Source organism: Panthera tigris, chromosome B4 (assembly GCF_018350195.1).
Source record: "Panthera tigris isolate Pti1 chromosome B4, P.tigris_Pti1_mat1.1, whole genome shotgun sequence".
Classification (NCBI taxonomy): Eukaryota; Metazoa; Chordata; class Mammalia; order Carnivora; family Felidae; genus Panthera; species Panthera tigris.
Genome location: NC_056666.1, coordinates 59,884,697 through 59,907,882, shown reverse-complemented (window position 1 = coordinate 59,907,882; position 23,186 = coordinate 59,884,697). Strand labels below are relative to the sequence as shown.

The 23,186-nt window shown below is 39.4% G+C and overlaps 1 protein-coding gene across 2 annotated transcripts in view; it reads right to left on the bottom strand.

The window, feature by feature from the left end:
• Positions 1 to 23,186, bottom strand: part of ARNTL2 (aryl hydrocarbon receptor nuclear translocator like 2) — a 134,667-nt gene that overhangs the window by 33,263 nt on the left and 78,218 nt on the right. For both annotated transcript variants that reach the window (XM_042990801.1, XM_042990802.1), the window contains exons 6-8: positions 22,543 to 22,635; positions 20,171 to 20,285; positions 19,231 to 19,374 (exon numbers count right to left, since the gene is read on the bottom strand). In XM_042990801.1, coding sequence (XP_042846735.1) covers positions 19,231 to 19,374; positions 20,171 to 20,285; positions 22,543 to 22,635 — 352 coding nt within the window. The remainder of the gene's footprint in view (positions 1 to 19,230; positions 19,375 to 20,170; positions 20,286 to 22,542; positions 22,636 to 23,186) is intronic.

The window sequence follows — 23,186 nt, the reverse complement described above, 5'->3', positions numbered from 1 at the left end:
GTGCCGGTAATCGTTCTTCTTTAAGTGTTACATAGAATTCACCTGTTAATCCATCCTGGACTTTTATTTGTTGGGAGTTTTTAAATTACCAATTCCATTTCATTACTAGTAACTGTTCTGTTCAGATTTTCTGTTTCTTCCTGATTCAGTTTTGGAAGATTGTGTGTTTCTAGGAATTTATCCATTTCTTCTAGGTTATCCAATTTGTTGGCATATAATTCTTCATACATACAAATAAAATAATCCTTTGTATTTCTGTGCTGTTAGCAATTACTTCTCATTTCTTTTTTTTTTTTTTATGGCTGGAATGCATACTCAGCATTTTATTCTTTTTATAAAAACTTGATGTCTTGCCCAGGAAATAAAATATGGCAGGCTTTTTTTTTTTAATATGAAATTTATTGTCAAACTGGTTTCCATACAACACCCAGTGCTCATCCCAAAAGGTGCCCTCCTCAATAACCATCACCCAGCCCCCCTCCCTCCCACCCCCATCAACCCTCAGTTTGTTCTCAGTTTTCAAGAGTCTCCTATGCTTTGGCTCTCTCCCTCTCCAACCTTTTTTTTTTCTTCCCCTCCCCCCATGGACTTCTGCCAAGTTTCTCAGGATCCACTTAAGAGTGAAAACATATGGTATCTGTCTTTCTCTGTATGACTTATTTCACTTAGCATAACACTCTCCAGTTCCATCCACGTTACTACAAAAGGCCATATTTCATTCTTTCTCATTGCCACGTAGTATTCCACTGTGTATATAAACCACAATTTCTTTATCCATTCATCAGTTGGTGGACATTTAGGCTCTTTCCATAATTTGGCTATTGTTGAAAGTGCTGCTATAAACATTGGGGTACAAGTGGCCCTATGCATCAGTACTCCTGTATCCCTTGGGTAAATTCCTAGCAGTGCTATTGCTGGGTCATAGGGTAGGTCTATTTTTAATTTTTTGAGGAACCTCCACATTGTTTTCCAGAGTGGCTGCACCAGTTTGCATTCCCACCAACAGTGCAAGAGGGTTCCCGTTTCTCCACATCCTCTCCAGCATCTATAGTCTCCTGATCTGTTCATTTTAGCCACTCTGACTGGCGTGAGGTGATATCTGAGTGTGGTTTTGATTTGTATTTCCCTGATGAGGAGCGACGTTGAGCATCTTTTCATGTGCCTGTTGGCCATCTGGATGTCTTCTTTAGAGAAGTGTCTATTCATGTTTTCTGCCCATTTCTTCACTGGATTATGTTTTATGGGTGTGGAGTTTGGTGAGCTCTTTACAGATTTTGGATACTAGCCCTTTGTCCGATATGTCATTTGCAAATATCTTTTCCCATTCCATTGGTTGCCTTTTAGTTTTGTTGATTGTTTCCTTTGCTGTACAGAAGCTTTTTATCTTTGTGAGGTCCCAATAGTTCATTTTTGCTTTTAATTCCCTTGCCTTTGGGGATGTGTCAAGTAAGAAACTGCTGCGGCTGATGTCAGAGAGGTTTTTCCCTGCTTTCTCCTCTAGGGTTTTGATGGTTTCCTGTCTCACATTCAGGTCCTTTATCCATTTTGAGTTTGTTTTTGTGAGTGGTGTAAGAAAGTGGTCTAGTTTCATCCTTCTGCATGTTGCTGTCTAGTTCTCCCAGCACCATTTGTTAAAGAGACTGTCTTTTTTCCATTGGATATTCTTTCCTGCTTTGTCAAAGATTAGTTGGCCATACTTTTGTGGGTCTACTTCTGGCGTTTCTATTCTATTCCATTGGTCTGTGTGTCTTTTTGTGCCAATACCATGCTGTCTTGATGATTACAGCTTTGTAGTAGGGGCTAAACTCTGGGATTGTGATACCTCCTGCTTTGGCCTTCTTCTTCAAAATTACTTTGGCTATTCGGGGTCTTTTGTGGTTCCATACAAATTTTTGGGATTGCATTGAATGCGTAGATAGCTTTGGGTAGTATTGACACTTTAACAATATTTATTCTTCCAATCCATGAACATGGAATGTTTTTCCATTTCTTTATATCTTCTTCAATTTCCTTCATAAGCTTTCTATAGTTTTCAGCATACAGATCTTTTACATCTTTTGGTTAGGTGTATTTCTAGGTAATTTATGCTTCTTGGTGCAATTGTGAATGGGATCAGTTTCCATATTTGTCTTTCTGTTGCTTCATTATTACTGTATAAGAATGCAACTGATTTCTGTACATTGATTTTGTATCCTGCGACTTTGCTGAATTCATGTATCAGTTCTAGTAGACTTTTGGTGGAGTCTGTCGGATTTTCCATGTATAATATCATGTCATCTGCAAAAAGTGAAAGCTTGACGTCATCTTTGCCAATTTGGATGCCTTTGATTTCCTTTTGCTGTCTGATTGCTGATGCTAGAACTTCCAACACTATGTTAAACAACAGCGGTGAGAGTGGGCATCCCTGTCGTGTTCCTGATCGCAGGGAGAAAGCTCTCAGTTTTTCCCCATTGAGGATGATGTTAGCTGTGGGCTTTTCATAAATGGCTTTTATGATGTTTAAGTATGTTCCTTCTATCCCCACTTTCTCGAGGGTTTTTATTAAGAAAGGACGCTGAATTTTGTCAAATGCTGTTTCTGCATCGATTGACAGGATCATATGGTTCTTATCTTTTATTTATTTATTTATTTATTTTTAAATTTTTTTTTTAACGTTTATTTATTTTTGAGACAGAGAGAGACAAAGCATGAATGGGGGAGGGTCAGACAGAGGGAGACACAGAATCTGAAACAGGCTCCAGGCTCTGAGCTGTCAGCACAGAGCCTGACGCGGGGCTCGAACTCACGGACCGCGAGATCATGACCTGAGCCGAAGTCGGCCGCCAACTGACTGGGCCACCCAGGTGCCCCTGTTCTTATCTTTTATTAATGTGATGTATTGCACGGATTGATTTGCGAATGTTGAACCAGCCCTGCAGCCCAGGAATGAATCCCACTTGATCATGGTGAATAATTCTTTTTATATGCTGTTGAATTCGATTTGCTAGTATCTTATTGAGAATTTTTGCATCCATATTCATCAGGGATATTGGCCTATAGTTCTTTTTTGCTGGGTCTCTGTCTGGTTTGGGAATCAAAGTAATCCTGGCTTCATAGAATGAGTCTGGAAGTTTTCCTTCCCTTTCTATTTTTTAGACTAGCTTGAGGATAGGTATTATCTCTGCTTTAAATGTCTGGTAGAATTCCTCTGGGAAGCCATCTGGTCCTGGACTCTTATTTATTGGGAGATTTTTGAGAACTGATTCAATTTCTTCGCTCGTTATGGATCTGTTCAAGCTTTCTATTTCTTCCTGTTTGAGTTTTGAAAATGTGTGGGTGTTTAGGAATTTGTCCATTGCTTCCAGGTTGTCCAACTTGTTGGCATATAATTTTTCATAGTATTCCCTGATAATTGTTTGTATCTCTGAGGGATTGGTTGTAATAATTCCATTTTCATTCATGATTTTATCTATTTGGGTCATCTCCCTTTTCTTTTTGAGAAGCCTGGCTAGAGGTTTATCAATTTTATTTTTTCAAAAAACCAACTCTTGGTTTCAATGATCTGCTCTACAGTTTTTTTAGATTCCATATTGTTTATTTCTGCTCTGATCTTTATTATTTCTCTTCTTCTGCTGGGTTTGGAGTATCTTTACTGTTCTGCTTCTATTTCCTTTAGGTGTGCTGTTAGATTTTGTATTTGGGATTTTTCTTGTTTCTTGAGATAGGCCTGGATTGCAATGTATTTTCCTCTCAGGACTGCCTTCACTGCATCCCAAAGCATTTGGATTGTTGTATTTTCATTTTCATTTGTTTCCATATATTTTTTAATTTCTTCTCTAATTGCCTGGTTGACACTTCTTCTCATTTCTGTTTTGGGACCTCTTTTTGAGGAGTTTGACTAACGGCTTATCAATTTTATCTTTCAAAGAAGTAGCTCTTGGTTTCTTTGATCTTTTCTGGATTTTCTTTCACTTATTTCTGTACTGCTCTTCATTATTTCCTTCTACTCACCTTGGGCTTTATTCTTTTTCTCATTGTTTTAGGTGTAAGGTTAGACTATTTGAGATTTTTTTTTTAATTTATTTATTTTTTAATTTTTTAATATATGAAATTTACTGTCAAATTGGTTTCCATACAACACCCAGTGCTCATCCCAAAAGGTGTCCTCCTCAATACCCATCACCCACCCTGCCCTCCCTCCCACCCCCCATCAACCCTCAGTTTGTTCTCAGTTTTCAAGAGTCTCCTATGCTTTGGCTCTCTCCCACTCTAACCCCTTTTTTTTTTTTTTCCTTCCCCTCCCCCATGGATTTCTGTTACGTTTCTCAGGATCCACATAAGAGTGAAACCATATGGTATCTGTCTTTCTCTGTATGGCTTATTTCACTTAGCATCACACTCTCCAGTTCCATCCATGTTGCTACAAAAGGCCATATTTCATTTTTTCTCATTGCCACGTAGTATTCCATTGTGTATATAAACCACAATTTCTTTATCCATTCATCAGTTGATGGACATTTAGGCTCTTTCCATAATTTGGCTATTGTTGAGAGTGCTGCTATAAACATTGGGGTACAAGTGCCCCTATGCATCAGTACTCCTGTATCCCTTGGATAAATTCCTAGCAGTGCTATTGCTGGGTCATAGGGTAGGTCTATTTTTAATTTTCTGAGGAACCTCCACACCGCTTTCCAGAGCGGCTGCACCAATTTGCATTCCCACCAACAGTGCAAGAGGGTTCCTGTTTCTCCACATCCTCTCCAGCATCTATAGTCCCCTGATTTCTTCATTTTGGCCACTCTGACTGGCGTGAGGTGGTATCTGAGTGTGGTTTTGATTTGTATTTCCCTGATAAGGAGCGACGTTGAACATCTTTTCATGTGCCTGTTGGCCATCCGGATGTCTTCTTTAGAGAAGTGTCTATTCATGTTTTCTGCCCATTTCTTCACTGGGTTATTTGTTTTTCGGGTGTGGAGTTTGATGAGCTCTTTATAGATTTTGGATACTAGCCCTTTGTCCGATGTGTCATTTGCAAATATCTTTTCCCATTCCGTTGGTTGCCTTTTAGTTTTGTTGGTTGTTTCCTTTGCTGTGCAGAAGCTTTTTATCTTCATAAGGTCCCAGTAATTCACTTTTGCTTTTAATTCCCTTGCCTTTGGGGATGTGCCGAGTAAGAGATTGCTACAGCTGAGGTCAGAGAGGTCTTTTCCTGCTTTCTCCTCTAAGGTTTTGATGGTTTCCTGTCTCACATTCAGGTCCTTTATCCATTTTGAGTTTATTTTTGTGAATGGTGTGAGAAAGTGGTCTAGTTTCAACCTTCTGCATGTTGCTGTCCAGTTCTCCCAGCACCATTTGTTAAAGAGACTGTCTTTTTTCCATTGGATGTTCTTTCCTGCTTTGTCAAAGATGAGTTGGCCATACGTTTGTGGGTCTAGTTCTGGGGTTTCTATTCTATTCCATTGGTCTATGTGTCTGTTTTTGTGCCAATACCATGCTGTCTTGATGATGACAGCTTTGTAGTAGAGGCTAAAGTCTGGGATTGTGATGCCTCCTGCTTTGGTCTTCTTCTTCAAAATTACTTTGGCTATTCGGGGCCTTTTGTGGTTCCATATGAATTTTAGGATTGCTTGTTCTAGTTTCGAGAAGAATGCTGGTGCAATTTTGATTGGGATTGCATTGAATGTGTAAATAGCTTTGGGTAGTATTGACATTTTGACAATATTTATTCTTCCAATCCATGAGCACGGAATGTCTTTCCATTTCTTTATATCTTCTTCAATTACCTGCATAAGCTTTCTATAGTTTTCAGCATACAGATCTTTTACATCTTTGGTTAGATTTATTCCTAGGTATTTTATGCTTCTTGGTGCAATTGTGAATGGGATCAGTTTCTTCATTTGTCTTTCTGTTGCTTCATTGTTAGTGTATAAGAATGCAACTGATTTCTGCACATTGATTTTGTATCCTGCAACTTTGCTGAATTCATGTATCAGTTCTAGCAGACTTTTGGTGGAGTCTATCGGATTTTCCATGTATAATATCATGTCATCTGCAAAAAGCGAAAGCTTGACTTCATCTTTGCCAATTTTGATGCCTTTGATTTCCTTTTGTTGTCTGATTGCTGATGCTAGAACTTCCAGCACTATATTAAACAGCAGCAGTGACAGTGGGCATCCCTGTCGTGTTCCTGATCTCAGGGAAAAAGCTCTCAGTTTTTCCCCGTTGAGGATGATGTTAGCTGTGGGCTTTTCATAAATGGCCTTTATGATCTTTAAGTATGTTCCTTCTATCCCGACTTTCTCAAGGGTTTTTATTAAGAAAGGGTGCTGGATTTTGTCAAAGGCCTTTTCTGCATCGATTGACAGGATCATATGATTCTTCTCTTTTTTTTTGTTAATGTGATGTATCACGTTGATCGATTTGCGAATGTTGAACCAGCCCTGCATCCCAGGAATGAATCCCACTTGATCGTGGTGAATAATTCTTTTTATATGCTGTTGAATTCGATTTGCTAGTATCTTATTGAGAATTTTTGCATCCATATTCATCAGAGATATTGGCCTGTAGTTCTCTTTTTTTACTGGGTCTCTGTCTGGTTTAGGAATCAAAGTAATACTGGCTTCATAGAATGAGTCTGGAAGTTTTCCTTCCCTTTCTATTTCTTGGAATAGCTTGAGAAGGATAGGTATTATCTCTGCTTTAAACGTCTGGTAGAACTCCCCTGGGAAGCCATCTGGTCCTGGACTCTTATTTGTTGGGAGATTTTTGATAACCGATTCAATGTCTTCGCTGGTTATGGGTCTGTTCAAGCTTTCTATTTCCTCCTGATTGAGTTTTGGAAGAGTGTGGGTGTTTAGGAATTTGTCCATTGCTTCCAGGTTGTCCAATTTGTTGGCATATAATTTTTCATAGTATTCCCTGATAATTGTTTGTATCTCTGAGGGATTGGTTGTAATAATTCCATTTTCATTCATGATTTTATCTATTTGGGTCATCTCCCTTTTCTTTTTGAGAAGCCTGGCTAGAGGTTTATCAATTTTATTTTTTCAAAAAACCAACTCTTGGTTTCAATGATCTGCTCTACAGTTTTTTTAGATTCCATATTGTTTATTTCTGCTCTGATCTTTATTATTTCTCTTCTTCTGCTGGGTTTGGAGTATCTTTACTGTTCTGCTTCTATTTCCTTTAGGTGTGCTGTTAGATTTTGTATTTGGGATTTTTCTTGTTTCTTGAGATAGGCCTGGATTGCAATGTATTTTCCTCTCAGGACTGCCTTCACTGCATCCCAAAGCATTTGGATTGTTGTATTTTCATTTTCATTTGTTTCCATATATTTTTTAATTTCTTCTCTAATTGCCTGGTTGACACTTCTTCTCATTTCTGTTTTGGGACCTCTTTTTGAGGAGTTTGACTAACGGCTTATCAATTTTATCTTTCAAAGAAGTAGCTCTTGGTTTCTTTGATCTTTTCTGGATTTTCTTTCACTTATTTCTGTACTGCTCTTCATTATTTCCTTCTACTCACCTTGGGCTTTATTCTTTTTCTCATTGTTTTAGGTGTAAGGTTAGACTATTTGAGATTTTTTTTTTAATTTATTTATTTTTTAATTTTTTAATATATGAAATTTACTGTCAAATTGGTTTCCATACAACACCCAGTGCTCATCCCAAAAGGTGTCCTCCTCAATACCCATCACCCACCCTGCCCTCCCTCCCACCCCCCATCAACCCTCAGTTTGTTCTCAGTTTTCAAGAGTCTCCTATGCTTTGGCTCTCTCCCACTCTAACCCCTTTTTTTTTTTTTCCTTCCCCTCCCCCATGGATTTCTGTTACGTTTCTCAGGATCCACATAAGAGTGAAACCATATGGTATCTGTCTTTCTCTGTATGGCTTATTTCACTTAGCATCACACTCTCCAGTTCCATCCATGTTGCTACAAAAGGCCATATTTCATTTTTTCTCATTGCCACGTAGTATTCCATTGTGTATATAAACCACAATTTCTTTATCCATTCATCAGTTGATGGACATTTAGGCTCTTTCCATAATTTGGCTATTGTTGAGAGTGCTGCTATAAACATTGGGGTACAAGTGCCCCTATGCATCAGTACTCCTGTATCCCTTGGATAAATTCCTAGCAGTGCTATTGCTGGGTCATAGGGTAGGTCTATTTTTAATTTTCTGAGGAACCTCCACACCGCTTTCCAGAGCGGCTGCACCAATTTGCATTCCCACCAACAGTGCAAGAGGGTTCCTGTTTCTCCACATCCTCTCCAGCATCTATAGTCCCCTGATTTCTTCATTTTGGCCACTCTGACTGGCGTGAGGTGGTATCTGAGTGTGGTTTTGATTTGTATTTCCCTGATAAGGAGCGACGTTGAACATCTTTTCATGTGCCTGTTGGCCATCCGGATGTCTTCTTTAGAGAAGTGTCTATTCATGTTTTCTGCCCATTTCTTCACTGGGTTATTTGTTTTTCGGGTGTGGAGTTTGATGAGCTCTTTATAGATTTTGGATACTAGCCCTTTGTCCGATGTGTCATTTGCAAATATCTTTTCCCATTCCGTTGGTTGCCTTTTAGTTTTGTTGGTTGTTTCCTTTGCTGTGCAGAAGCTTTTTATCTTCATAAGGTCCCAGTAATTCACTTTTGCTTTTAATTCCCTTGCCTTTGGGGATGTGCCGAGTAAGAGATTGCTACAGCTGAGGTCAGAGAGGTCTTTTCCTGCTTTCTCCTCTAAGGTTTTGATGGTTTCCTGTCTCACATTCAGGTCCTTTATCCATTTTGAGTTTATTTTTGTGAATGGTGTGAGAAAGTGGTCTAGTTTCAACCTTCTGCATGTTGCTGTCCAGTTCTCCCAGCACCATTTGTTAAAGAGACTGTCTTTTTTCCATTGGATGTTCTTTCCTGCTTTGTCAAAGATGAGTTGGCCATACGTTTGTGGGTCTAGTTCTGGGGTTTCTATTCTATTCCATTGGTCTATGTGTCTGTTTTTGTGCCAATACCATGCTGTCTTGATGATGACAGCTTTGTAGTAGAGGCTAAAGTCTGGGATTGTGATGCCTCCTGCTTTGGTCTTCTTCTTCAAAATTACTTTGGCTATTCGGGGCCTTTTGTGGTTCCATATGAATTTTAGGATTGCTTGTTCTAGTTTCGAGAAGAATGCTGGTGCAATTTTGATTGGGATTGCATTGAATGTGTAAATAGCTTTGGGTAGTATTGACATTTTGACAATATTTATTCTTCCAATCCATGAGCACGGAATGTCTTTCCATTTCTTTATATCTTCTTCAATTACCTGCATAAGCTTTCTATAGTTTTCAGCATACAGATCTTTTACATCTTTGGTTAGATTTATTCCTAGGTATTTTATGCTTCTTGGTGCAATTGTGAATGGGATCAGTTTCTTCATTTGTCTTTCTGTTGCTTCATTGTTAGTGTATAAGAATGCAACTGATTTCTGCACATTGATTTTGTATCCTGCAACTTTGCTGAATTCATGTATCAGTTCTAGCAGACTTTTGGTGGAGTCTATCGGATTTTCCATGTATAATATCATGTCATCTGCAAAAAGCGAAAGCTTGACTTCATCTTTGCCAATTTTGATGCCTTTGATTTCCTTTTGTTGTCTGATTGCTGATGCTAGAACTTCCAGCACTATATTAAACAGCAGCAGTGACAGTGGGCATCCCTGTCGTGTTCCTGATCTCAGGGAAAAAGCTCTCAGTTTTTCCCCGTTGAGGATGATGTTAGCTGTGGGCTTTTCATAAATGGCCTTTATGATCTTTAAGTATGTTCCTTCTATCCCGACTTTCTCAAGGGTTTTTATTAAGAAAGGGTGCTGGATTTTGTCAAAGGCCTTTTCTGCATCGATTGACAGGATCATATGATTCTTCTCTTTTTTTTTGTTAATGTGATGTATCACGTTGATCGATTTGCGAATGTTGAACCAGCCCTGCATCCCAGGAATGAATCCCACTTGATCGTGGTGAATAATTCTTTTTATATGCTGTTGAATTCGATTTGCTAGTATCTTATTGAGAATTTTTGCATCCATATTCATCAGAGATATTGGCCTGTAGTTCTCTTTTTTTACTGGGTCTCTGTCTGGTTTAGGAATCAAAGTAATACTGGCTTCATAGAATGAGTCTGGAAGTTTTCCTTCCCTTTCTATTTCTTGGAATAGCTTGAGAAGGATAGGTATTATCTCTGCTTTAAACGTCTGGTAGAACTCCCCTGGGAAGCCATCTGGTCCTGGACTCTTATTTGTTGGGAGATTTTTGATAACCGATTCAATGTCTTCGCTGGTTATGGGTCTGTTCAAGCTTTCTATTTCCTCCTGATTGAGTTTTGGAAGAGTGTGGGTGTTTAGGAATTTGTCCATTGCTTCCAGGTTGTCCAATTTGTTGGCATATAATTTTTCATAGTATTCCCTGATAATTGTTTGTATCTCTGAGGGATTGGTTGTAATAATTCCATTTTCATTCATGATTTTATCTATTTGGGTCATCTCCCTTTTCTTTTTGAGAAGCCTGGCTAGAGGTTTGTCAATTTTGTTTATTTTTTCAAAAAACCAACTCTTGGTTTCGTTGATCTGCTCTACCGTTTTTTTAGATTCTATATTGTTTATTTCTGCTCTGATCTTTATTATTTCTCTTCTTCTGCTGGGTTTAGGCTGCCTTTGCTGTTCTGCTTCTGTTTCCTTTAGGTGTGCTGTTAGATTTTGTATTTGGGATTTTTCTTGTTTCTTGAGATAGGCCTGGATTGCAATGTATTTTCCTCTCAGGACTGCCTTCGCTGCGTCCCAAAGCGTTTGGATTGTTGTATTTTCATTTTCGTTTGTTTCCATATATTTTTTAATTTCTTCTCTAATTGCCTGGTTGACCCACTCATTCGTTAGTAGGGTGTTCTTTAACCTCCATGCTTTTGGAGGTTTTCCAGACTTTTTCCTGTGGTTGATTTCAAGCTTCATAGCATTGTGGTCTGAAAGTATGCATGGTATAATTTCAATTCTTGTAAACTTATGAAGGGCTGTTTTGTGACCCAGTATATGATCTATCTTGGAGAATGTTCCATGTGCACTCGAGAAGAAAGTATATTCTGTTGCTTTGGGATGCAGAGTTCTAAATAGATCTGTCAAGTCCATCTGATCCAATGTATCATTCAGGGCCCTTGTTTCTTTATTGACTGTGTGTCTAGATGATCTATCCATTTCTGTAAGTGGGGTGTTAAAGTCCCCTGCAATGACCACATTCTTATCAATAAGGTTGCTTATGTTTATGAGTAATTGTTTTATATATCTGGGGCTCGGGTATTTGGCACATAGACATTTATAATAGTTAGCTCTTCCTGATGGATAGACCCTGTGATTATTATATAATGCCCTTCTTCATCTCTTGTTACAGCCTTTAATTTAAAGTCTAGTTTGTCTGATATAAGTATGGCTACTCCAGCTTTCTTTTGGCTTCCAGTAGCATGATAAATAGTTCTCCATCCCCTCACTCTCAATCTAAAGGTGTCCTCAGATCTAAAATGAGTCTCTTGTAGACAGCAAATAGATGGGTCTTGTTTTTGTATCCATTCTGATACCCTATGTCTTTTAGTTGGTGCATTTAATCCATTTACATTCAGTGTTATTATAGAAAGATACGGGTTTAGAGTCATTGTGATGTCTGTATGTTTTATGCTTGTAGTGATGTCTCTGGTACTTTGTCTCACAGGATCCCCCTTAGGATCTCTTGTAGGGCTGGTTTCGTGGTGACAAATTCCTTCAGTTTTTGTTTGTTTGGGAGGACCTTTATCTCTCCTTCTATTCTAAATGACAGACTTGCTGGATAAAGGATTCTCGGCTGCATATTTTTTCTGTTTAGCACACTGTAGATATCGTGCCAAGCCTTTCTGGCCTGCCAAGTTTCAAATGAGAGATCAGTCATGAGTCTTATAGGTCTCCCTTTATATGTGAGGGCACGTTTATCCCTTGCTGCTTTCAGAATTTTCTCTTTATCCTTGTATTTTGCCAGTTTCACTATGTCGTGCAGAAGATCGATTCAAGTTACATCTGAAGGGAGTTCTCTGTGCCTCTTGGATTTCAATGCCTTTTTCCTTCCCCAGTTCAGGGAAGTTCTCAGCTATTATTTCTTCCAGTACCCCTTCAGCACCTTTCCCTCTCTCTTCCTCCTCTGGGATACCAATTATGCGTATATTATTTCTTTTTAGTGTATCACTTAGTTCTCTAATTTTCCCCTCATACTCCTGGATTTTTTTATCTTTCTTTCAGCTTCCTCTTTCTCCATAACTTTATCTTCTAGTTCACCTATTCTCTCCTCTGCCTCTTCAAGCCGAGCTGTCGTGGTTTCCATTTTGTTTTGCATTTCGTTTAAAGCGTTTTTCAGCTCCTCGTGACTGGTCCTTAGTCCCTTGATCTCTGTAGCAAGAGATTCTCTGCTGTCCTGTATACTGTTTTCAAGCCCAGCGATTAATTTTATGACTATTATTCTAAATTCACTTTCTGTTATATTATTTAAATCCTTTTTGATCAGTTCATTCACTGTTGTTATTTCCTGGAGATTCTTCTGAGGGGAATTCTTCCGTTTGGTCATTTTGGATAGTCCCTGGAGTCGTGAGGACCTGCAGGGCACTTCCCCCTTGCTGTGGTGTATAACTGGAGTTGGTGGGCGGGGCCGCAGTCCGACCTGATGTCTGCCCCCAGCCCACCCCTGGGGCCACAGTCAGACTGGTGTGTGCCTTCTCTTCCCCTCTCCTAGGGGCGGGATTCACTGTGGGGTGGCGTGGCCCGTCTGGGCTACTTGCACACTGCCAGTCTTGTGGTGCTGGGGATCTGGCGTATTAGCTGGGGTGGGTAGGCAAGGTGCACGGGGGCAGGAGGGGCAGGCTTAGCTCGCTTCTCCTTAGGTGATCCACTTCAGGAGGGGCCCTGTGGCAGCGGGAGGGAGTCACATTCGCTGCCGGAGGTTTGGCTCCGCAGATGCACAGAGTTTGGTGTTTGCGCTGCGCGAGCAAGTTCCCTGGCAGGAACTGGTTCCCTTTGGGATTTTGGCTGGGGGATGGGCGGGGGAGATGGCGCTGGCGAGCGCCTTTGTTCCCCGCCAAGCTGAGCTCTGCGGTCCAGGGGCTCAGCAGCTCTCCCTCCCTTTGTCCTCCAGCCTTCCCGCTTTCCGAGCAGAGCTGTTAACTTATGACCTCCCAGACGCTAAGTCGCGCTTGCTGTCGGAACACAGTCTGTCCGGCCCCTCCGCTTTTGCCAGCCAGACTCGGGGGCTCTGCTTGGCCGGCGAGCCGCCCCTCCGCCCCGGCTCCCTCCCGCCAGTCCGTGGAGCGTGCACCGCCTCGCCGCCCTTCCTACCCTCTTCCGTGGGCCTCTAGTCTGCGCTTGACTCCGGAGACTCCGTTCTGCTAATCCTCTGGCGGTTTTCTGGGTTCTTTAGGCAGGTGTAGGTGGAATCTAAGTGATCAGCAGGACGCGCGGTGAGCCCAGCGTCCTCCTACGCCGCCATCTTCCGGACCTTTTTTTTTTTTTGAGGAAGGCTTGTATTGCTATGAACCTACCTCAGAAGTACTTTCACTCCAAAATTTTGGACCACTGTGTTTACATTTTTATTTGTCCCCATGTATTTTTTTAAATTTCCTCTCTGATTTCTTTGTTGACCCATTGACTGTTAAGTGGCATATCGTTTAGTCTTCATGTGTTTGTTTTTAAGAGTTTTTTGTTGTGATTGATTTCTAGTGTCATATTGTTGTGGTTGGAAAAGATATGTGTATAATTTCTATTCTCTTAAATTTGTGGAGACTTGTTTTGTGGTCTACATGTGATTTATCCTGGAGAATGCCCCATGTGCACTTGAAAAGAATGTGTATTCTGTTTTTGGATGAAATGTTCTGTATGTATCTGTTAAGTTCATCTAGTCTAATGTGTCAAAGACACGGTTTCCTTATTGATTTCTACATGGATAATCTATCCATTGATGTAAGTGGGGTGTTAAAGTCCTCTACTATTTTTGTATTACTGTGTATATATTGTATTGTATACTATTATTATTTTATTGTCTATTTCTCCCTCTATATCTGTTAATATTTGCTTTATGTATTTAGGTATTCCTATGTTGGATGCATGAATACTTACAATTGTTCTATCCTCTCGGATTAATCCCTTTATCATTATGTATTGCCCCTTTTGTCACTTGTTACAGTCTCCATTTTAAAGTCTATTTTGTTTGATACAAGTACTGCTAACCCAAGTTTTTTTTGTTTGTTTTTGTTTTGTTTCTATTTGCATAGAATATCTTTTTTCATCCCTTCACTTGAAGTCTGTATTGGTCTTTAGGTCTGAAGTGAGCCTTTTGTAGGCAGCATATAGAAGGGTGTTGTTTTTTTAATCCATGGAATCACTCTATGTCCTTGATTGGAACATTCAGACCATTAACATTTAAAGTAATTATTGATAGGTATGTACTTATTGCCATTTTGTTTATTGTTTTCTGGTAGTTTTTGTAGTTCTTCTCTGTTCTTCTCTTGCTCTCTTCCCTTATGATTGATGACTTTTAGTGTTTTGCTTGGCTTTCTATGTTATATGTACCTATTATAGTTGTTTGGTTTGTGGTTACCATGGGGTTCATCTATAATATCCTAAGTATATAGCAGCCTATATTAAGTTGATGGTCACTTAAGTTTGAACATATTCTAAAATATTTATTTTTACTCCTTTCCCCATTTTACTTATATGTTGTCATATTTTATATCTTGATATTCATAATTTTCTTCTAAGTATGGCCTTTTCTTTTCCACTTCAAGAGGTCCCTTTAACTTTTCTTGTAATGCTAGTTTAGTGGTGATGATGTCCTTTAACTTTTATTTGTCTGGGAACTCTATTTCTCTTTCAATTCCTAATGATAACCTTGTTAGGTAGAGTATTCCTGGTTATAGATTTTTTTTTCAGCACTTTGAATATATCATGCCACTCCCTTCTGGCCTGCAAAATTTCAACTCCATAATCAGCCAATAGCCTTATGGGGTTTCCCTTGTGTGGCACATTACTTCTCTCTCACTACCTTTATTTTATTTTAATTTTTTTAATGTTTATTTTTGACAGAGAGAGAGACAGAGCATGAGTGGGGGAGGGTCATAGAGTGAGGGAGACACAGAATCCGAAGCAGGCTCCAGGCTCTGTCAGCACAGAGCCTGACGTGGGGCTTGAACTCACAGACTGTGAGATCATGACCTGAGCCAAAGTCGGATGCTCAACCAACTGAGCCACCCAGGCACCCCTCTCTCACTACTTTTAAAATTCTCTCTTTAATTGTTAACATTTTAGTTATGATGTGTCTGGTGCAGACCTCCTTGGGTTCATCTTCTTTGGGACTCTTGTGCCTCTTGAATCTGGACAGCTGTTTCCTTCCCTGAAATAGAGATTTCTTCAAATAAGTGTTCTGCTTCTTTCTTTCTTTCCTCTGTCTCTCTCTCCCTCCCTTCCTCCCTCTTCTCCTCCGGGGACTCCTATAATGTGAATGTTTGTTTGCTTGATGTTGTTGAAGAGATCCCTTACCTATCCTCTCTTTTTAAAGTTCTTTTTTTCTTCTTGCTCTTCAGCTTGGGTGCATTCCATTACCCTATCTTCCAGACTGCTGATCCGTTTTTCTGCATCTATTAATCTGGTGATTCCCTCTAGTGTATTTTTCATTTCAGAAATTGTATTCTTCAACTCTGATAGTTTTCTTTTATATTTTCTGTCTTTGTTGAAGTTCTCACTGAGCTCTTCCACTCTTTTCTCCAATCTGGTGAACATCTTTATGATCGTCACTCTAAGCCCTTTATCAGGCATATTACTTAACTCCATTTCATTTAGTTTTTTTTCTGAGGTTCTTTCATTTGGAGCACATTCCTCTATCTCCCTATTTTGCCTGACTTTCTGTGTTTGTTTCTATGAATTAGGTAGAACAGCTATTTTTCCTAAACTTGAAGGAATGGTCTTGTGTATGGTCATTCCCTGTGTGGACTCTGTATCTGGCAACTTTGACTGGCTGGTTGGAACTGTAGCTGGTGTCAATGGGGGTCCTAGGGCACTCCATGCTGGGACTGCCCTGGTGGGATGCCAGAGTTAAACTGGGCATGAATTGAGGTGGACTTAGGACCATCTGCACAGAAAGTGCCCCAGTGGGACAGCTCAAGTGTACATAGGCTAGGGAGGTCCCTGGATTCTCCACAAAGAAGGTATTCTGGTAGCACAACTGAAAGAGAAGTGTATACCAGCTAGTGGGTCCTGGAGCTGTCTGCACAGAGGGAATCCTGGCAGGATAGCTGAAACTGAAATGTAGAACATGGGCTGGGGTGACCTCAGGGCTCTCTGCACAGAGGATGCTCAGGCAGGATAGCTGAAGCTGAAGTGGGTGCAAGCCACAGTATGGGAGGGTTCAGCATACAAGTTGCTCTAGCAGAGCAAATGATGTGGAGATGGGTATGGACCAGGTGTTCCCAGAGCACTAGGATGCCCTAGCAAACCGTTTGGAACTGAAGTGATGTGGGCCTGAAGTATTCCAGTGTGCTTTGTACTTGTGTCACCTTGGCAAAGCAGCCGGAGCTGTAGTGAGGTGACCATGGGTGTCCTGTTCTGCACTGTTGTGGAGCTGCTTTAGTGGGACAACTGGGCTGGTGTAGACTAGGGGTCTGGGGCTCAATGAGGCAGAAGGCCAGCTAGGTCACTCAGACCCTGCTCTCATCCATACTATCAAGTTGGAGGAGGAATGTGAACCATAGTGTTCATCAGCCTCTCTGACTTGGAGAGAGTTCCAGTAGCTCCCTGCCATTTGACAGTGTTGTAGGGCTGGTTCCTGTATATTCTAGTTGCACTTTTAAAGTGTGGCTTTTTTGTGTGTCCCAGGGCAGACAAATCTCCTCACAGTCCCTCAGTACTATTCCTCCCCACTACAGTTCACAGTGTCGGCTAGGGTTTCCCTTTGTTACTGTGCCATTCTGTATGTGGTCTTGTATTGTGCAGAAGCTGTTCAGTCAGCCCTCAGATCTTCTTTAGGAGGAAGTACTCTATAAATAAGCATAGATTTGGTGTGTCTGTGGAGGTGAGTTCAGGGTCTCCCTATGTCGCCATCTTGGACCAGAACCATTAATCTTTAAAACACTTACAAAACCTGATAATTTTAGACTTTACTCAACTTACAACTTGTGTAAAACACCACCGAGATCTTAGTCATGTTAAAGTAGTTGCATTGGCTGCCATGTTTTTCTCTCACATGGATTGCTGTATAGACTAAGGGATTCACTTATGGTTGGATCTACCCAATATGATATTGGTTTACTTCCAGTTAAATCCTAAGGGTAAAATGTACTACAGTCCAGGGTCTACATGGAGCATGACTCCTTGGACCATCCATGCAGAAGGAATATTCTTGCCCTTGGAGACTAGTTCTACATTATATGGCAATGTCAAATGTAAGATGAATTGGCTGACTTGGGAAGGAAGGCAGAGAAAACAGTCACCCTGAGGTAATGACAACATCATCTGCTTGCACGGTCCTAAGAGTTTACATGCATTACTTCTAGTAATACTCATAACAGCTCCTAACATTTATCTAGTGTTACTATGCTAGGAACCATGGTAAGCACATCACATGTATTAACTCATTTAATCCTAATAACTACCCTAGGAAGTTCTATAATTTTCCTTTTATAGTTGAAAAGAGTAAGACCCAGAAGGATTTAGTAATTTATCTTAAGTCACAAAGTTAATCACAAGTTAGGATGTAAACCTCAACAGTTTGGTTCCAGAATCAATGCACTTACCTACTCCACAAAACATACAATCCTGTGAATAATCTCGTTTTATAGATAAGGAAACTTGGCTCAGAGGGATTAAGAAACTTGTTCACTACTACAGAGCTAGCAAGTGATAAAGCCAAATTTGATCACAGTCAGCTGGATTCCACAGCCTCTTCATTACCAGGTCAGTTATGACTTCACCCCCAGGGGGCAACTCTTGCACTCAGAGCCAAGGGCAAGAGGGCAGCAATTGATGGATTAAAACAGTTCCTCTCTTATGACTGCTGATTCATTCCACTTACGTTTCTTTAGAGTGTAACAGACGAGTAGGGGATTTAGGTTTGAGTGTGAGTCTTGCCTAGTTCCCTTTCTGCAAGTTATTGAATCTCTTCAAGTCTCTCTTCTTGATTCTAAATCAGGGGTAAGAATAGTGTTTTCATGGGAATTAAAACACTTAGCACAGTATCTGATCTGGCACAGAAATATACTTAATAAGTATTTAGTGATTATCATTTTGGGTGGTCACCAAAAAAGACTTGACCAAAACTTGTAAATAAATAGAATCTTCCAGCTCTATAGAAATATCCTGAGATTTTTATAAATATCTCTGAGATATTATATATTCTGGGAGAGAGAGAGCTAGAGAGCAGGAGCACAAGTTGGGGAAGGGCAGAGGGAGAGAAAGGGAATCCCAAGCAGGCTCCACAATGTCAGTGCGGGGCCCGATGTGGGGCTTGAACTTACGAATTGTGAGATCATGACCTGAGCTCAAATCAAGAGTCTGACACTTAACCCACTAAGCTACCCAGGTGCCCCTATATAAATATCCTTTTAAAGGATATGAAAGCAAATCTCACATTAAAATTTGCATAGGAAATCCTATACATAATAGGTTAATATATTCTTAGGCAAAAAAGCATGAGACATTTTGTAGTCCCTGGAATTTCTCGGTTAAGTAAAACAGATGAGTGTTAACTCAGTTCAAAATGTAAATAGGACAAACCTATAAAAGAATCAGAAGAAAACAGAACTAGAAATATTTACCAAAGAACTAAAAGAATTGAAACTACCCCTGAAACATCTTAAGAAACTTTCACCAATTAATCAAATCGGGCTCTTGTACTATTACAGTTTTTCTTTAAGGACTTACCTTTTATATTTTAAAAGTAACAATGGTATTTCATAACAAAAGTTTTATTTCAATCTCTTCCCATTTGATTGCCATGTGATTCCAACAGCACCATTAAAAACTTGGGCAATAAAGAAAATATGTAGTTACCTGATAAATTTGAAAGATATGATGAGCCAGTCTTAGTAATTCTGGTTAAAAAACAATCTTATTTCCTTTGATGCTTTTGGCCTCAATTATTTGCCTTGACCATACACTTTACTATTTCTGTATAGAAAGTTTTTAGGACGCTAATTTTATACGCATGCCTTAAATCACTTGACATCTTAAGATGATGATACCTTTTTTCTTTGAGGTGGATAAGCATTCATGCTCTTCTTTGACAGAGATTTTACAACGCCTTATCCGACAAAAAAAGGATCGTCTCAAGCCAGAATACACGTGACTCCTTCCACTGTGGAAATTACTATGAACTTGCAAATCAGCTTTCATAGCAGGAGGGGGCAGGAGAACAGGTGGAAAAGAAAATTTTCATATAGATAAGAAATGTCAAGGGACACATTTCAAATGTGTTGAAAATTGAAAAAGAAAAATGGTTAAAGCAATGGCATCATTGTACCGTAAACCACAAAGTGAAATATACCAAAAAGAGCATTTGTCAAGGAATCGTATTTTTATACCTTCTAAACACTTGTAATTTATCTTCCTTTTTTTGCCCTGGGTGTAGAAATAAAGGAAATCTAAAAGAAATGAAATTTTAAAAAATTTTAATGAAAAAAACCCCTTAACTATAGTAGTAATCAATGGCATAAAGCATCAGTATAGTATAAATAACTGTTCGGCACTAAGCATTTTCAGGGAGGTCTTTTCAGAGAAGATAAACAATATTTACACTTCCAAAGTACAGTTAACAAGGTCTTTCAAACTGAGTAAACCTAACCCATATAAGAAAGAGAATTGTTTATCAGTAAGTAGCTGAATAATGGAAACTCCAGCAATGTTTTTAATCCCAAATGATGCTTTCTTATAAAGATTGTATTAGCATATGAAAAATAGTGAATATGAAATAATCACATATTCCCCAAAGCATCTTCATACAAATATGAAGGAATTCTCTAGTTATACTGTTTTTTTGAGCTCTGAGGTTAATGATCGTAAAGTTTACTAAATCTCCTCTTTATAAAACCATAATTGCCTAATTTTCAAAATATTATATAGTTGTGCTTTTAAGTAAGTATCATATTTACATACAATCACAGACATACTGAGATGAGCACTTACTTTTGGCATCGATCAGCTTCTCCCTTGGTGAAATATCAGAAGAAAGTTGCTCCTTTACTTTGGCAACATCTTTTGGATGTAAGAAGTCAAATAAGCTTTGTCCAGTCAAGCTAGCCTATTTATAAGGTAGATGTTTGTTTAAAATTAGTACCACAATTTTTCTACATTTCTTCATATAAATGTATGGTAAATCCTGTTAAAGTGGCTTTTTCTTAAGCTCAAAAACACATCTACTGCACTGTGTGACATTAACTTAGTGTTAAAAGCAGGGTGATACTTGTGGATAGAAACACATGCACACAAAACCCTATCTGGAAACACACAAATCACAGACACGTAATTGCTAATGTTCAGTGGACTCTTGTGAACGTCCCCCAATTCATTTGTTACTTCTAAATCTTATTATGATTTAAACTTTTTTTACGTGGTAAAAGTAAAGAGATTGTCATTATAATATAATATGGAAGTCACAGAGAATCTGTAATTTTATGGTGTGACTCAGATTTAAAAAAAAATCACTATACTATTAAAAAACAGAATTTGGGGTGTCTGGGTGGCTCAGTCAGTTAAGTGTCCAACGCTTTGTTTCAGTTCAGGTCATGATCTGGCAGTTCATGAGATCCAGCCCCTCCTTGGGCTCTGCACTGACAGTGTGCAGTCTACTTGGGATTATCGCTCTCTCCCCCTCTCTCTGATAAATAAAGATTAAAAAAAAAAAAATCAAACCTGGAACACCTTCCACTTCCCATTCCCCTTCTCCAAATATGTAGAGCATTCCTACTCTATGCTTTTACTTGTATGGTCTCATCATCTAGAATTCATTACTCCTTTCTCTACAAACTCAAAATTCCCTAGTCACTCTAGTCAATTGCCTTTTACTCCCCAGACTCCCTCCTCAACTTGAAATGTCTTCCTTCCCTTGTCTGCTCATCTTAAAGCCTAAGCAGACATTCTACTTTGTATGTGAAGCCTTCCCTGACCCACAGTGATTACCCTTCTTGTGAAATCCTTTATTAGCTAGGCAGATATTACAGAAGGCAGAACAAATGGACCAGCTAATACAATTAGCCTGGTGGCAGTTAGATATCTCATATTTTTAAAACTAGCATTTTATAAATCAATCTATTGTGTCATTGGTTGATAGAAGTTTATACCCATAACTCTTTGCCTCAAAGAAAACCTGGTTTTTGAGTCTAAAAGCTGAGGACCAGACCCCGTATGATGGTGGGGATTTCAAAGTCCTCCTGAGTAGTCAGTGCCCAGGGGGACTGGATTCCATGTCACTAATTTGGAACTTATGTGCTATCCTGAATTGTTATCTTCACATGGGTGTGTGTGTGTGTGGTGTTCTCTATCTTCTGTTGGAAAATAACCACGTCTTGCCCTGCTTTTGTGTCCCTTAGGCAGCTAAAACCAGCTGTATGATTCACTGGGTTCTTACTCCTTCCATAAGTAAGTTCGCAACACCTCTTCTTTTTATCTATGAATCTTGTATCTCTCCAAATTTTCATGTTTGGGGAGAAAATAGGTGAAATTAATGTGAGTTATTTAAGATTAAACCCGTGGTCAATTTGATTTCTATTTTAAAGGAGACCATAGCATGATCTCACGGTGCATGAGATCGAGCCCCACGTCAGGCTCTGCACTGACAGCAAGGAGCCTTCTTGGGATTCTCTCTCTCTCTCTCTCTCTCTCTCTCTCTCTCTCTCTCTCTCTCTCTCTCCCTCCCTCCCTCCCTCCCTCCCTCCCTCCCTCCCTCTCAAAATAAATAAACTTAAAATGAATAAAGGAGACCACAGGTGCTAGTTTATTCACTCTGGTGGATTATTGTTAGTGCTATAGCTTTTGAGTAACTTTTTTATTACTGGCAAGTATTAATTTATTAATTTAAATTAAATGGTGTTCAGGAATGAGGAGGTAAAGAGATTACAAAGCTAGATAAATAAAAGATGTATTTTAGAGTTTGTTGCCAGAGATTAGAGCAAAAGCTAACATGCAATGCATATAACCTAATAATATATAATAATGCTGTCTTTTGGAGGAAACAGAAGGGCAACTAACATTTTTCAGACAGTCTCAAATATGACAGCTATGTGTTTACGTCCTAAGAGACCCATGTAACCACCATTTCCCCTTTTTACTTAAGAGAAAGTTCAGGCTCAGGAAAATTAACTTGCTGGAGGTCAAGAAGTGAACACTCTTGTCAGTAATAAACACCCATACTCTTTCCATCTCTCTTGGAGTTCTTCTAATCAAGCAAACCTCAGCTCCCAGCACAGTGGGAAGACAGGGTTCAGGAAGAGAACCCAGAAATAAGTGTTTGTTCAAAAAAAATTAAACATCAGGTGGAAAATATCCTCAGTTTTGGATACCTGATCATAATTAAGTGTTTTGGAGACTGATTTCGAAACGAAGAGAATTTTTCCTCTTTCACATCCAACCACAAATAGGAAGCCTTCTGCAGTCTAGGATTTAAAAATATAAAAGTAAATATTTTTAAATATCTTCTTTCTTACACACATTCAGAGACTGTGAAATTGCTGTAGCAATAAAACTAAGAGTGGTTGGGGCAGCTGGGTGGCTCAGTTGGTTGAGCATCACTCTTGAATTGGTTCAGGTCATGATCTCACAGTTCATGAGTTTAAGCCCCGCATCAGGCTCTGTGCTGACATAACAGAGCCTGCTTGAGATTCTCCCTCTCTCTTTGCCCCTACCCCACTCATAATCTCTCTGTGTCTCTCAAACTTAACAAAACAAAAAAAAAACTAAGAGTGTTCATAGAGCTAGTAAAATTAGGAAATTTTCTTAAGATGTAAAAGGATTTGTGAAGAACATCAAATTGAATGAACTCCAATCTAAACTCGTTCTTGACATGGAAAGTTTAGCCATGGAATATATGGTTGAGAGATTTTCTAATATAAAAAACACCTATACCAAATTCTATACCGCATACAGAAACTATAAAGATATCAAAACACATCCATAACACTTTCCCGAGGATGTTCTGAGATGAAGG